Genomic DNA, 15,805 nt, shown 5'->3' with positions numbered 1-15,805 from the left:
AACAGTCTTTACAGCTTTACTGTCTGACCAGTCCAGCCCTTGCAATCACTCATACAATCGGTACAGGGTTCTGATGCTGTTGGGACAACAAAAGGATTTACCATCTAGTGTTTATTACGATCATTACTCATCTGATATAAATGACATCAAGCAGCTCCTATATCAAAATGTTTTTCTTATACATAATTAAATAATCATTCAAGTCAAGCAGGATTGTGATGTGCAGTGAGACATCTTTGACAATATTGTATGTTCAAGCATAATTACAGTTGCCATTGTCATCATCATGATCACGAGCATCATATTTGTGTAAAAACATTCAAGCTGTTGTGATAGTGACAGCAAATCGTCACCAGTCCCTTTCATGAGGTTCCCTGAAAGGTATGCCTAAAAGGTTAAAAACGTCCTTCTCTGCGGGTGTAGGAAGAGGAGTGCCACCATACACCTTTGTACTACCTTGACGCAACACATCCTTGTTGAGCGAATGCTCTGATAAGCTCATGTGTTTTGTTTTTGCCATCGCCCTCATTGAGCGGTTGAAGTGTGCCGACCCGGTGAAATACAGGAGAGCGCAGGCGAACTCGTTGTAGGGCACCACAATGATGTCAAGCCTGCGATAACGGTGGTCAGGTCCTGGCAAGCGGCACACACCCATATATTTCTTCTGCTGTCCATTCTCCTCATGGCTCACCAGGTCATCAGTCAAAAAGCCTATGTGAAAACAGTGAGAGCCAGTGATTGGTCAAAAAGCCTATGTGAAAACAGTGAGAGACAGTTGAATCTTTGTTTAGATTGGTCTCATAACACCTGTGAAGGAAAATAATGGAGCTACATTTGCCCCCAAAACAAATAGTGAGAAAAATGAATGCTGTAAAATCGTCAATCATAAAAAAAATATTTGAAAACCAAGTCAGTTCTGTAAATCTATAAAATTGTAAGGTTTACAAATGAAATCCATGTTACGACTACACATACTAACTATGTACACCTTCAGTTCTAATTTTGCATCTCCCTTTATACATTTAGAGATTTAAAAAAAAATGTAAAGACTTTTAGCACTCATAAAACACAAGTGACCTTTCCTAAGCCCCGCCCCATTTTTTCCTGTGCTCAAATAACAGTTGGGCAAGCTTGCAGCACCCTATGGAGCCAGCCTAGAGTGTGTGATGTCACAATTGACCGATCCGACGTCCCGCCCCCCCCTGCAGTTACCGAGTGTCAAATAAACGTTAGATAGATTGCTAGAGAGTGAACTGTGACATCCTGCTCTCTAGGCTGGCTCCGTAGGCTGCTACAAGCTTGCTCAACTATTGGAGCATAGAGCAAAAAGGGTCGGGACTTTGGAAAGGTCAATTCACTCTAGCCAGCAGACTTTCCAGGCTGCACTGTTGACTAAATTCTCACATTTTAAAACTGGGACAGTTACCACAACTTTAAAGGAACACTCTGCCCATTTTCAACCAGCTTTGTATCATTAGAACATCAGTAGTATATCAGAAAACTGTAAACTGTTTTGAAGTCTGTCATTTAATTTGACAGTTATTGAGTGTAACTCAAATTAATAACTCATTAACTCAAATCAACTCTCAATAACTGTCAAACTATTCATCATTCATCTAGTTATTGAGAGTTGATTTGACAGACTTCAAAACAGTTTACAGTTTTCTGATATACTACTGATGTTCTAATGATACAAAGCTGGTTGAAAATGGGCAGAGTGTTCCTTTAACACTACAAAATATAAGCAATACAATGTATCGTTTTTGAGATATTCATGTTTGTTTGACACTCTTGTTTGACTGTCAGCTGTTGGCTACAAGTTTGACCTACGTAGCAACAGTGACTGCGGGGGTCAATTCCCAAGTAGATTGTGATTTGGGTTTTCAAATTACTTTTATCTCCTTTCCTTTCACAATGTGTAATTTTACGTACGATTTGTTTTGGGGGGGAAATGTACCTCGATAGCTAACTAGCCTTTGAAGACGTGAGAAAATAATGAATACTATAGCTTACCACTCTGATGGAGTGTCTGTAGCACTTTGCTAAAGATCCCTTTGTGGGACTTGCTATCAGGGTGAGATATGAGCACATCAACATCTCCACACGTGGCTTTTCCCCGGCGGTAGGAGCCGCACGCCATCGCCAGCAGGCCTGGGTCGACGGACTGGGCCGCCTCTCTCACCTGCACATGGCACAAAAGAAATGAAACCCCCACATAAGATGCATTTCAGAATACAAGACAGAAAGAGAGCCATCTATTTTAAGAGAGAGATAACCTGCATTATTAGTACTGTAGTCGGCCCTCTATGATACTTTATATTATCATTGTATTCATAACTGCCATTCATAACTGAAGGAACATACATTCACATAACCCATACAAACCAAGTTTACTACCAAAATATTATGTTTCCAGCTAGGAAATTGAAAGCTTTTTTATCTCTGACTCCTCAAAAGCAGAAAAGCACACTGTTTACTTTGTACGGTCTCCTAGATTTACTGTGTGCCCCCCACTGGCAAACAAGTGCACTGTAAGCATTTACCTCTTCCTAGCCAGAGACTGGGAGGTAGGGCTAAGATAAAGCACCACATATTATTTTGACAAGCCCAGAAGAAGGACACATGCTTTAGTCATCTTTCTTATGTGCACTTTCTATCTGGCAGCGCCGGAGGAAAAAGAAAATCCAAGTAATACTATATGAAAACAACTAGGGTTGTACTCAACGCTCTGGAGTGAACAGGTATCTGGCTAACTTAAGATGCAGCGAGTTTCCCCCCTTTGGGATGTTCTACTTTGCAAGAATACGGTCTGGTTTTCCCATCACTACGCAGACAAGGAAAGCTGACACACACACTGCTTTTTCCTACCTCCAGCACTTGCCTCAGAAGTTCTGCTGTTTGAAGGTTAGGGTGAGGGAGGGGGGGGGGGGGGGGGTGAGGATCCCTTTTCAAAAGGTTTCTCCTCTATGTAAACTTAATTAAATGTTTCTCCTCCATGTAAACTTAATTAAATGTTTCTCCTCTATGTAAACTTCATTAAATGTTTCTCCTCTATGTAAACTTAATTAAATGTTTCTCCTCTATGTAAACTTCATTAAATGTTTCTCCTCTATGTAAACTTCATTAAATGTTTCTCCTCTATGTAAACTTAATTACCGTAAATTCCGGACTATAAGCCGCACCTTTTTTCCCGTTTTTTGGCCTTTTTTGGCCCCTGCGGCTTATATAACGGTGCGGCTTATCTATGGATTTTTTCAAAAAAAAAAAAAAAAAAATCTCTCTTTTTTAGCACTCTTTCTAACTATAAATCCTATATAACTATAATAAGTTTTAATTTCCTCTCTTGCCCTCTTTTCACCACACTGTATGACACTGTATGACACTGTGTGCACTGTAAAAAACAACACAGGTGGTGTTGTGTTATGTTGTTTTGTTGAAATGTTAATAAATGGGAGCTTCCTCTACAATCCCCTCTGTGCATGAACCCTTACATATGGTAATTAAACATTAAAACACAAAAAAAAAAAAAAAAAAAAACATTAAAACACCCGCGGCTTATAGTCCGGTGCGGCTTATATAAGAAAAAAATAGTCAACTTTGAAGGTGCGGCTTATACACCGGTGCGGCTTATAGTCCGGAATTTACGGTAAATGTTTCTCCTCTATGTAAACTTAATTAAATGTTTCTCCTCTATGTAAACTTCATTAAATGTTTCTCCTCTATGTAAACTTCATTAAATGTTTCTCCTCTATGTAAACTTAATTAAATGTTTCTCCTCTATGTAAACTTAATTAAATGCAATAGAGGTGACAAAATTAGTTGACAATGTTACATGTTGGCACTGTGACAAATGGAGACGCATTACCACTTTCTCAATGGCAGCTGCTTCTTCTCTAGGCATGCGGTCTAGAAGGTCCTCATAGTGCTTGAGTCCGATTTTTTGCGTGTTGCTCAGGTTGGCCTTTGTGCGGATATCCTCCAAAGTGCGGAATCCCTAACAGACAGAAAAACTCATCTTTCAAGGACATTTTTAGAAACATTGACCAGCATGTTTTGCATATGGTTCCCCTTTCAGTCTTGCCTTACTTACTTACTAGCTGCTTGCCGAATTCATACTAGTAGTAATTCACAGCGGAACTGTTATTCAGCGCCTTGATTCATTATTGAGACATTTGTTGCTAAATAATAATTGTTCCAGATCACATTCCAATTAGAATGCAATTGGAAATATACCTTAAAGTCGAGCTGAAATGAAAAATAATTTTTCTCTATTTGAGATCACATCCCTGGTTATACAGTTTCTACCCCATTTCAACCAATCATCATGACATGACAGCTGTCAATGACTTCATAGTCTCGCTGGCCAGCCTCCTCTCCCTTCCGTCCGAGGAGTCTGACGCCGCAGGTCTCCATAGTGGGATTACGATGGGCGGCGCTTAGCGGCAGTGCCCTTGGAAAATAGTTTCAAACAATCCAACTTGCCGTTTTCAGCGTGTAGCAACGAGCTAGCGTGTACGTTTCTGCCGTTAGCTTGCTAGCTAGTTAGCGTTGTTGTTTTCCCTGAGGCGGCAGGGGACTATTTACAGCAACACACAGGGAGGAGGGAGCGGAAGCCACTCTGATTGACATGGTCGGAGCCAATGACAGAGCTTCTTAAGCGGGGAGCGGAAATCCGGCAGCGTCTGAAACCGACGCCTCCAATGGGAGAGCAGAGTAGAGCAGGGGAGGGTTTATCCCAGTTATGGAGACCTGCGGCGCCAGACTCCCTGGACGGAAGAGACTAATGACTTCATGGCTCTGAGAAAATTCTGAGCAGGCAAGATGGCTGCCTAGTGCCTACTTGGGCACTTTGGGCAGACTTTTCTAGCCAATAAATGTTAATATACTTGCCCAATAAGAATGGAACATACAAAAGAAAAAGAATGGTAATGTCTTCATTTAATGGAACACGGCAACATTTTGGGAGATTCACCTATTTGCCATATTCCCGATATTAAGACGAGAAGATAGATGCCTTTCTCTTCCCTGCTGTGCGTGCATTAGAAAGTAACCCCGCCCCCCTCCTGCTAACTACAATGCTAGTGAACGCTACAGCAGCCTACCCCTGTTCACTCACCAAATATACACATTCCAACAGCGCCATGTTGTGACTCGTGTACTCACCACGCTGTGAAATAATAATCCAAAGTTACCGGAAACTGTCATTTTCGAAGTAAATCCGTAGCCAGAACTAACGTGGCTGAACTAAAGTTACATCCGCGCTGACCGAGGCGTATGCGCTGTGTGCAGTCATCAGTACTTGTGGGTATGCATTTACTCACCTGTTGGTACCACAGCTGTGCAGTCTTTGCGCCTGCACCCCAGATATTAGTGAAAAGCTCCAGGACTGGCACGGCCTCTCCGATGTGATCTAGCTTTCGCAGATGACCGCTCTCCATGATCTCATCGATTTTGTCGGCCATTCGCTTTCCAATTCCCGGGATCTGACAAGCCTCCTGAAACAAATGAAACACATTCCCAATACAGAGGAATATAATGGAATTTCAGCATTCATCTGTTAGCCTAATATCCCGAGACAGTTAAAGTTTGTATTGAAAATGCACTACTGTTTCCAATGGCCACAGACAAGACAAGAGTGTATCCAAACCCCCAATCTGCTGTGGGATACAGACAGACATTTTAAGCAACAATCTAATAGCCATGGAGGAAGACTGACAGAACCCTCTGAGTATTACCGGTGCTTTGAGACATCACATACTGTAATTCTGAGTCTGAACTGACAGGACTAGTATGACATGTTTCTTGATTATTACCTCCGCCAAGGAGGTTATGCTTTTGCTGCCGTTTGTTTGTCTGTTAGTAGGATTACGGAAAAACGACTGGGCCAATTTTCATGAAACTTTGTGGAAGGGTGTAGCATGGGCCCAGGAAGAAGCCATTACATTTTGGAGCGGATCCGACTCATAAAATTCACATATCATAGCAGACTGGGCTATTGTCTAGTTGTCAATTGAACAGCCGCAGACCATAAATCTTGGTGACATTTTATTTAACCTTTATTTTAACAAATTCTTGGAAGGCCTGGGAAGATGGCTGGCCTCTCGGGGAATAAGGGTTAGCGGTTAGAAGAACCTTGTTTATGTTCACAGTGCAGCTTGATCTGTCCAAGGCCTGATATGAAGAATTACTTAACACATTCACTGCCAGCCTTTTTTTTTTTACTGTAGGTAGGTTCTGCCAGAGGGTTTTTTTTTAGGATTCTGGCTCATTTTACAAGAGCCGAGGATTATTTTCTGCTTGGACTTTGTGAACACAAAGTTCACAAAAGTACTAATAGAATGTGTGCTTTCTCTGTCTAAAAGAGTTAGTTTGTAGAGTTAGTAGTTATGTAGATATTAGCCGTTGAGTACAGCATGGTTTGAGCGTCTGAGACTAAAAGCTGAGATAATCGCAGTTTTGTGAAATTCAATCAAACAGGCAGAACAGTCACTTTAACCATTTATTTTTGGCATCAGTGAGAGATCAGACATCTAAACAATATAGTTCTGAACGCCCTCTCCTTCAAACTCCTCCCTCCGTGGGCGTGTCTGGTGGCTTTCAGCAGCGTTTGTCACAAGCGAGTGTTCTGCTGCTGCGAGTTTGAGCAGCCTCCCTCCCTGGCAGCAAGTGTGGATAGGGCTCACTCGTTTCTTGGGTTTGAGAGCTTTGATGAAGCTTTGTGCGATTCTAGGCTTTATGCTGCGTGTTTCAAAGTGTGTTTTCCACCCAGTCTATTTTTGGAATCCCCCACCGCCAGCTCCCAGCGCGATAATGCGCGAAAGTGAAAGCGTTTTCGCCAATCCATTTTACAGTAGAGAATGGTTTCCTCGCGCGTTCCCCTACAGTTTTGGCCCTGCTTTTCTAGTGTGGAGAGCACTGTCGCCACTTAGTGGGTCCGTGGAATGGGTTGTACACGTTCGCTGGCTACAATATTTTTATAGGAGACGTGGGGAGCGTTGATCCACGTCCCACCGTCAAAAAAAAAAAAAAAAAAATTTAAGCCGAGATATCTCGTCATTGGCAGTGAACCGTTGGATTCTGTAAGCCGAGATATCTCGTCAATGGCAGTGAACGTGTTAACAGCGATAACTTTTATGAATACAAGTAGAGATGAAACGATGTGAAAATTTCATATCACGATTATAGTGACCGAAAATATCACGGTTATCAGTATTATCACGGTATTGTTAAAATGTTCTGACATTGTCAAAAAGTACTGATACACTCACAGAAATCATTTCACCAAGTTTTATATTGAAAACTCAGACCCAAAAAAGATTGATACACTCACTGAAATAATTTCTCCAAGGCCGTGCGTCTCTGCATGTCGGAGACGGTTGCCAACTTTGGTTGATGATGGACAGTATTTACCATGTTTTTCAAAGCGTACGGTTATAGTAAGGAATTTTACCAGTTATCGTAAGGAATTTTATCATGGTTAGCAATAAAACCGGTTATCGTTTCATCCTTAAATAAAACAATTGAGATGCTATATTTTCATGCAACCTACCATAACCACCTACTACTGTATAACCAAACAGCACAAAAAGAGTTGTAAAAACACATTATATTCAATTGAACTGCTCTACGCTACCTGATACGACGTGACAGGCTTGTGGTAGCTCTTGAGTGCGTTGACAGCCTTAGAGTAGCCCAGTGCCCTCCACTTGTCCCCTTGGTGAGTGTAGGCCTTGGCCAGCACTTCTAGTTTGTCTGTGATGTGCTTGTTGAAGTTGTTACTTTTGGTCTGAGAGGACTGGGCACAGACCCACTTCCCTGACCCTGACACTGGCTGCTGGTGGGCAGAGTCGGCACTGGGATCGAGGCTGGGGCCAGGAGTCTCTACTTCTGGGTGCTGGCCGCTGATCAGAGCGGCCAAGTCGTTCTGTGAGACGTCTTCTTCTCTCAAGTCCTCTTTGCTGTATGGGACTGTCTGAGACTAGAGCAATAAGAAAGTGTTACATCGAAGTATTCAATATAAAACTATAACGGCAATTCCAACATACATGCACAGAAATTAATTGCTATGTTGGTCCGTATTCACGTTCTAACTCTTAACACATGTATGATTACTGAGCGACCCAAAAACTTCAGTACAGTATATACCGGTGACTAACAAAAGAACACTGTATTATTGTTTTCTATATCAAGCTTCAAGATCAACCCTTGATCTTGGGTTGATCTTGAAGAAGGCCAGAGGGCCGAAACGTCATCTTACAATTAAATAAATGCATATGGAGCCAGTGTGTCCGACACTTTTTTCCACTTAAGTTTGCTTCCAGTGGTCGGCACCTCACCACAGCTTTTGGTGTGCGTTATTTATCCGTTTATATTTCTATTGTCAACCTACCATTTCTATTGTGTCCTCTTGTTTGGCTTGATGCAACACTGTCTCTATGATCGTCGGGGTACTAGGGCAGACACTGCTCAAGTCCTCTTTCGTATCTTCATGTTGTGTTTCAGAGTGCCTAAGGGATACAACATAAAGGATGAGATGCAATCATGACACACTGAATTTTCTCAGATATGTGATCATCTTAACCGCCCCCAAGTTTTTCCCCAAGATCGATTCTAACTGGTAAATATGATGTGCACGGTAGGTGAGAAATAACTACCCATTGACCATTGATTGACTTTGTGTAATGTGAGTAAAAAGAATGGTGTTAACAGTGTTTATAGTGTTCAGAGGCACAAGTCCATGTCAGACACTGAAGGAAACCATACGAGTTAACCGACATCAGTTGCATTAGCCGTCTACAAAATTAGTACAATTAGCTCATTAACCTATTTGGAGCAAGAAGGCTGTAGTCTGCTACGTCCAACAGTTGCTTCCCAGTAAAGCATGAGCTCAACCAAGTGCATTTCACCAGCTGGACTCCAGAGGGCATGCAATCCACCTTCAGCAGGCGCATGGCCCGGACCCTGTCCATACTGTCATCCACGACTACATGAGTGACACCGGCACACAGCGAACTCTCCGTCTGTCCTCCATTCTGCTGGATTTGTCTCTGGAAGATCTGGCACCGGGCACTGCCTATTCCAGCAGGCAGGATGAACACTGTGAGTCTGCTGAAGGTGTTGCCTGGGACAAAAGAAAGGAAGGGGATGAGAGCAAACATGTTGTGTTGTCTGGCCTCTAATTAGGGAAGATCAGTATCACAGGATGTGAACTATCTAGATGTGAACTATTCTTTTAATCCTAGCCTGTAACCCATCCTGATGACGTGAAACTCACATTTTGTTTGGTTCTGTGGATCAGTCTGGCCTCCAGCCCGCCCCCAGAACTTTTCAGCAATTGCAAAGTCCACGGGCCAATCAGGGACCTGCCTCGAAGTTGACAATGTAACCGGCCAATCAGTGACACCGCTGGCAAAACAGAAGCTCCCGAAGCAACGAGTGGTAACGTTAACGTTAGTAGAGTAAACACAGCCATAAGTGCAGTTATTATACAGAAACAGACTCAAGAACGTCAATTAAACAATCAGCTGATTTTCTCGGCAGAAAATCTTTAAGATGTTTTCGCCGTTCTTCCGAATGGATTGGGATTGGATTTGGTGACACTGATTGGCTGAAGGAGTTGTCTGTCAAGGCAACTACTCCCACCCACTGAAATCGCTGTGGACGACTCGGAATCCAGACGGATACGTAGAGTGAAACAGAATTTGAGATCACGTTATCAGGATAGCGCTGCGCAATTCTGGATAAAATGAGAATCTTGCTTTGATTGCAATGATTTTCTTGCTTAGAATTGAAATCACGATTCCCTCACGATTTTTTAACCAAAACTATTTTTAATACCTATACATTTTACTGTGCTCTTTTTGCTCGATACAGATAGAAACAACAAAAGATATTATAATACTGTAATGGGACTGTCACATCAGCAGGTCAAATGGGCTTCACACAGAGAGAGTACACACACAATGTATAGACTAAATTCCAATGAAGTTTACAGTATTAAACTTATCCAATCTCCAGCTGGTTTATCCTGCCATCCATCCACATGCTATATTCTGTGAACACTTAGTGCACAGTGCAGCATTAAGTAGGCTATAGCTAGCCTGATATTCAGACTGAATTGTCAACTGGTACACTCGAGTGCAGCCAAACTCAACTACATGTTGGGCAGATTGGAAGGTCTGGACCCAGGCAAGGCTATAGCCTTAATTACAAACTTTTGTAAATGTAATTACCTGGCTTCCTGAATCTTTTTTCCTGATTGCGGATCTGTTTCGAGTCATTGTTTTATGTGTATGAAATTGGGCTGGGCGGATACATGTGTCGTATCACACGGGTGAAAAAATAAAGGGAAAAAAAAGAGCCGTGCCGTTAACAAGCGGGTTAAATGACGTTAGTGGCTGGCTCTCTCCAGTGCTGGCAGAGCCACAAAATGAAGTGTGGAGATACTGGGCTTGTTTTTTAACAGACAAAATAGCTTAATTCAAATCCTTACCCAACACTTTCAACTTACACCTCTCTCCTCTTATTTATAACACTCCTCTCTTGTGTCTCCTTTCCGTTTCTGTCTACATTTCTTTACGTGGGAAAACTCAGAAGGGATGTCCCTAATGATTTGAACATGCAGCAGAATCGTCATTCATTCTCGCAGACAACTTCCAGCCTTTGGACACAGTGTTGTTGCTATGCAATGCTGGGGGAATTGGGCTCGCTCTATACCAAACTCAATACAAAAACCTGTCCGTTTTACTGTTGTCTTGTCACTAAGTGCGCCTGACTGCTGTCTGAGCTTCGGTTTTTAATCCAAATATTACAAAAGACCCCACTGATTCATAACATGTCTAAAGTCATGTTAACATGACTTTAGACATGTTATGAATCAGTGGGGTCTTTTGTAATATTTGGATTAAAAACCGAAGCTCAGACCATGTCTGTGTCATGAATATACGGTACTTGTTTGTCACGTCCACGCTCATTGTTTTGACTTGCTGCGTGTGCCCCCAGTTCTGGTTGCCTGACGTCAGGGTGTCCGCAAGAATGAATTCATAAGGTCACTCTGGAGTTACTTCCGGTGTTGTTGTTACGCAACGCTGGGGGTACGGGGTTCACTCTTATGGGTTACACCCACCGACACCAAACTCAATACAAAAACCTGTCCGTTTGACTGTTGTCTTGCTTGTCCCTTAAGTGCGCCCGACTGCTATAACATGACTTTAGACTTTTGTCTTGGTTATTTACAAAATTCACATTGGCGCGCATCGTCTTGAATGGCAGTTACCCCTAGTTAAGTTAAGTTAAGTTATCCTTTATTTATCCCCTTGGGGAAATTAATCCTCTGCATTTGACCCATCCTCTACTAGGAACCTTCCTAGAACTAGGAGCAGTGGGCAGCCACTGTGCAGCGCCCGGGGACCAACTCCAGTTATTTTGCCAGTACCTTGGTCAGGGGCACTGACAGGAGTATTAACCCTAACATACATGTCTTTCTTGATGGTGGGAGGAAACCAGAGCACCCGGAGAAAACCCACACGGATACGGGGAGAACATGCAAACTCCACACAGAAAGGACCTGGGACGGACCGGGGTTCGAACCCGGGACCTTCTTGCTGTGAGGCAACAGTGTTAACCACTGAGCCACCGTGCCGTTCCGGCTCCCTTCCTGCCTTCCTTTTGCTTGCATGACATCAGATTAACCTTACGAATGAGAGAGGTATGAATCGATATCGTGGTTTTATTACGATTAATCATGCAGCCCTATATCAGGATGGTTTTTAACACGTTCACTGCCAATGACGTGTTGATACGTCAAAAAAAAATCCAGCGGTTGACTGCCAATGACGTGTTAACACGTTCACTGCCATTGACGAGATATCTCGGCTTACAAAATCCAACGGTTGACTGCCAATGACGAGATATCTCGGCTTAAAAAAAAAAAAAAAAAAATTGACGGTGGGACGTGGATCCAACCCTTTTACGTCTCCTATACAAATATTGGAGGTATTGAATGTGTATAATCTATTTTACCGACCCACTGAGTGGCGACATGTCTCTCCAGAGTAGAAAGAGGCGAGCCAAAAATGCAGGGAAAAGCGCGAGGAAGCCGTTCTCATACTGTAAAATGGATGGCGAAAACGCTTTCGCTTTCGCACTGACGCACAGCGGTGGCAACGGTGGGGGGTTCCAAGAATAGACTGGGTGCACACTTTGAAACACGCAGCATAAATAAGCGCAGAATCGCAAGAGCTTCATCTGAGCTCTCAACCGAAACGCCAAGAAACGAGCGAGCCCCATCCAGCGAGCCCCATCCAGACTGCCAGGCAGCAGCCAGGCAGCAGCAACTCGTTTGTGACAGACCCGCTGCAGAGCCAAGGAGGGCGGAGGAGAACGCCCACGGAGGGAGGAGTTTGAAGCAGAGGGGGGTTTCCTGCTGTTATGGAGGAAATTACTGTTCAAAACTATTGTTTAGATGTCTGACGTCTTACTGATGCCAAAAATGAATGGTTAAAGTGACTGTTCTATCGAATTTCACAAAAAGCCGTTTTATCTCAGAATACATTTTCAGACGCTGAAACCATGCTGTATTCAACTGCTAATGCTTACATAACTACTAACTCTACAAACTAACTCTTTTAGACAGAGAAAGCACACATTCTATTAGTTCTTTTGAGATATTGTGTGTTCACAAAATCCTAACAGAAAAGAATCCTCGGCTCTTGAAAGATGAGCCAGAATCCTCAAAAAAAAACCTTGGCAGAAGCTAACTACAGTATTGAAAAACGGCTGGCAGTGAATGTGTTAACAGGCTATTTTTATCCATCTCACACATCAATCTTTTTCGTCATCATTCATTGTTCCACTCAGTTTCACAGACGCTGTCTGTCACACTCACACTCTGTCTCACACACTCTGTCTCTCTCTCACACACACACACACACACACACACACACACACACACACACACACACACACACACACACACACACACACACACACACACACACACACACACACACACACACACACACACACACACACACACACACGATACCAACTTGTGACGTCAGCTTCATCAGATTTCTTCTTCGGTGGAGGTGCATCCTTTCCCTCCAGCACTCTGGCTCTTTTCACCTTGGGGAAAGCTTTCATGATCCCATGACGAGGCTCCATGCTCTCTGATGAAGGGGGGACCCTGCAAAACCAATTGTGAGAGCTAGCGTTAGCTAAGCTAACTAACTTCAGCTGACGCTAACGTTACCAACAGCAAAAAGCAAGGCGTGTAACGTTAACGTTATCTTCATTCACCTTATATATGAATCTTACTTTATTTTACGAATACTTGGCTAATAACAAACACATTTGTAGCTGAATAGAGAGTAACATTATCCTCTCTTACCCCTTGTCGAGTCGGTCGACCCCTGTCGAGATAAAACGTTTTCTCAAACCAACCAACAAACACAAACTCATTTTAACTTCCGGGTCAATTCATGAGTTTTACATTTTCAGACCATTTATATCAACATTTTAAACGTATTCTCAGAGCCCAACTAACTAAAATGTCTTGCAAACAATACTACTATTTTAAACAGCTTTATAATGACATTATTATTAATGAGATAATTCCATTTCCGGTATTTCTATTGACCTCGGTTGCCGTGGTTACGTACTGAGGAAGTGGCTCTGTGCAACAGAAACATGGCTGTACAGTGCTGGACTGATCTCCTAAAGTCATCAAGGAAAACTGCTTTGATCCACGATGGTGAGTGCAACAAATAATTATTAGTTGTTCTCACACAAGTCATTACATTTGCCAACTGGTTAGATTTAGTTTGGTATCGTTATTTTTGCCTATTAATAGTTGTCTTCAACTTAGGTAGCTATCCAGCTAACATGATGTTACCATGCAAAAATGGTCATAAACACCGCGAACCTCTCAATTATTAACTAATTTTTAGAATATTTAACGCTAGCCAAACTACTTCCACATAAAGTTCCATGAGAAGGGCACCCACTGACTGCCCAATGCTACTTCATAATACATAATAATACTGTGGGTAAAATGTATCATTTATTTGTGCAGATCGATCGATCTATCTATCTATCTATCTATCTATCTATCTATCTATCTATCTATCTATCTATCTATCTATCTATCTATCTATAATCTATCTATCTATCTTAGGCCTACTAACTGTTAAAAACACATTACACTTACAAGAATCCAAAAATGTTTTGGGATATATGAGAAAAATACATGGATTAGTTTCTTCAAAGCAGTTAAGCAGTTATAATGCATGACTAGTACTTAACTAGTATGTTTATTTGTTGCTAAAAGCTCAACACATGTGACATGTTGTTTAGATTTGTTCCTCTCTACATGACTATGCCTTTCCAACCTCCATCACTAGGGAAAAGGAAGATCCACTACCTATTTACAGATGGAAAACAAATGGCAGAGGAGTATGATTTGAAAACAGACGAGCTCATTGGTAAGATCAAGCTGAGCAACATGTTTAAGGTTTACATGTCAAACTCAAACCTATAAGCTACTGTTTTCTGAATGTCAATGCATGGGATCAATTCATGTATTCTGACTGTTTGGTACCTTTCAGTGCGAAAGTGGCTCTGCAAAAGTGCACTTGGAGCTCAGGGCCAATGGGAGGTAGAGGTTGGAGAGCTGCTCACAGCCACTGCTTCTGTGGATTCGGAGGGGATCAAGGAGAACTGTTCCAATGTGGGTGAAAATGACTGTGAACCAAAACATTTTCTCAATATGCACTATTGTTGTTTTCACTGTAGCTAGCTCCATTTGATTCCAGTATAGGAATCAAAGGGAGGAAATGCAAGTAAGTAAGTAAGTACCGGTAATGCTTTATTTATATAGCACCTTTTAAAAAGTGCTTCACACATAAACACACACATAAAATGCTAGTGGAAATACTCCGTCTATAAGATGGATTTGCCGTTTGTTTTCACAGCCTGTATTCATGCGGAAAGACACAAAGACCAGTTTTCAGTGGAGGATCCGCAACCTTCCCTACCCCAAAGAGAGCTTCAGTGTTTCAGTGGATCCTTCTGAGAGATGCTGCATCATAAAAACCTCAAACAAAAAGTAGCTATTATATATGTTTGTCTTCTACCACATAGTTTGCGTACATTTTTGGCCTTCGTTCCACTATTGTGCACAGCTGTGCGTTTATTGCATGTAGTGTTTTGGTCCGCCCTATAGATGGCACTGTTTACAATACATTGGTTTGTAGTGTGATAAACCTATGACATCCTTTCCATGTCTTTCCAGGTATTATAAGAAGTTCAGTGTTCCTGACCTAGACCGAAGCCAGCTGCTTTTGGACTGTTCGGGCGTCAGCTTCACTCATGCCAACAACACTTTAATTGTCAGTGTAAGTCCTGGAAAACAATGGAAAACACATCAGCTTGCATCTCTCATGCTGAGCTATCTCATGGTCTGACTCTGGACTGACAAATGAACTGACTCTAACGTCAAATAGCTTATGCTTAGATAAGCATTCATATAGCACATGGATAATGTATTGTTGAATGCAGGAATCTGAACAAATCGTTCTGAATAATGGCAAATATCTTTTTTCCCACTCCTCCATCCAAAACATGATTACGGTAAAGGATGTGCATTAGGGAGACTAGGGGGAGAATGTGGAAGTAATTACTTTTCTTCTCTCCTGTCCAGTACAAGAAACCCAAGGAGATCTTAACCCTTGAGCAGGAGCTACTGAGGGAGCTGAAGAAGCTGAAGGGGACGAGTGAAGGAGACGTCGACTGCAAAACCCAGTGA

The 15,805-nt window shown here is 42.3% G+C and overlaps 2 protein-coding genes across 2 annotated transcripts; one reads left to right on the top strand and one right to left on the bottom strand.

The window, feature by feature from the left end:
* Positions 1 to 70: 70 nt before the first annotated feature.
* poll (polymerase (DNA directed), lambda) lies at positions 71 to 13,425 on the bottom strand. Its single transcript, XM_083655987.1, has 9 exons — positions 13,391 to 13,425; positions 13,050 to 13,186; positions 8,824 to 9,121; positions 8,390 to 8,507; positions 7,634 to 7,978; positions 5,322 to 5,495; positions 3,866 to 3,994; positions 2,014 to 2,182; positions 71 to 711 (listed from the first exon to the last, which is right to left on the bottom strand). Exons 2-9 carry the CDS (start codon positions 13,162 to 13,164, stop codon positions 350 to 352), a joined length of 1,710 nt encoding a protein of 569 aa, XP_083512113.1. The 5' UTR covers positions 13,165 to 13,186; positions 13,391 to 13,425; the 3' UTR covers positions 71 to 349.
* Positions 13,426 to 13,689: 264 nt separating this feature from the next.
* On the top strand, positions 13,690 to 15,805 carry dpcd (deleted in primary ciliary dyskinesia homolog (mouse); the record flags this gene model as incomplete). The annotated part of the gene is made up of 6 exons (XM_083656152.1): positions 13,690 to 13,753; positions 14,403 to 14,483; positions 14,607 to 14,728; positions 14,973 to 15,106; positions 15,293 to 15,395; positions 15,701 to 15,805. The coding sequence occupies 6 exons, from the start codon at positions 13,690 to 13,692 to the stop codon at positions 15,803 to 15,805; spliced, it is 609 nt and encodes a 202-aa protein (XP_083512278.1).

The sequence above is a fragment of the Poromitra crassiceps genome, assembly GCF_964638095.1.
Source record: "Poromitra crassiceps genome assembly, chromosome: 19".
NCBI lineage: Eukaryota > Metazoa > Chordata > Actinopteri > Beryciformes > Melamphaidae > Poromitra > Poromitra crassiceps.
This window is presented reverse-complemented; position numbering and strand designations above follow the sequence as displayed.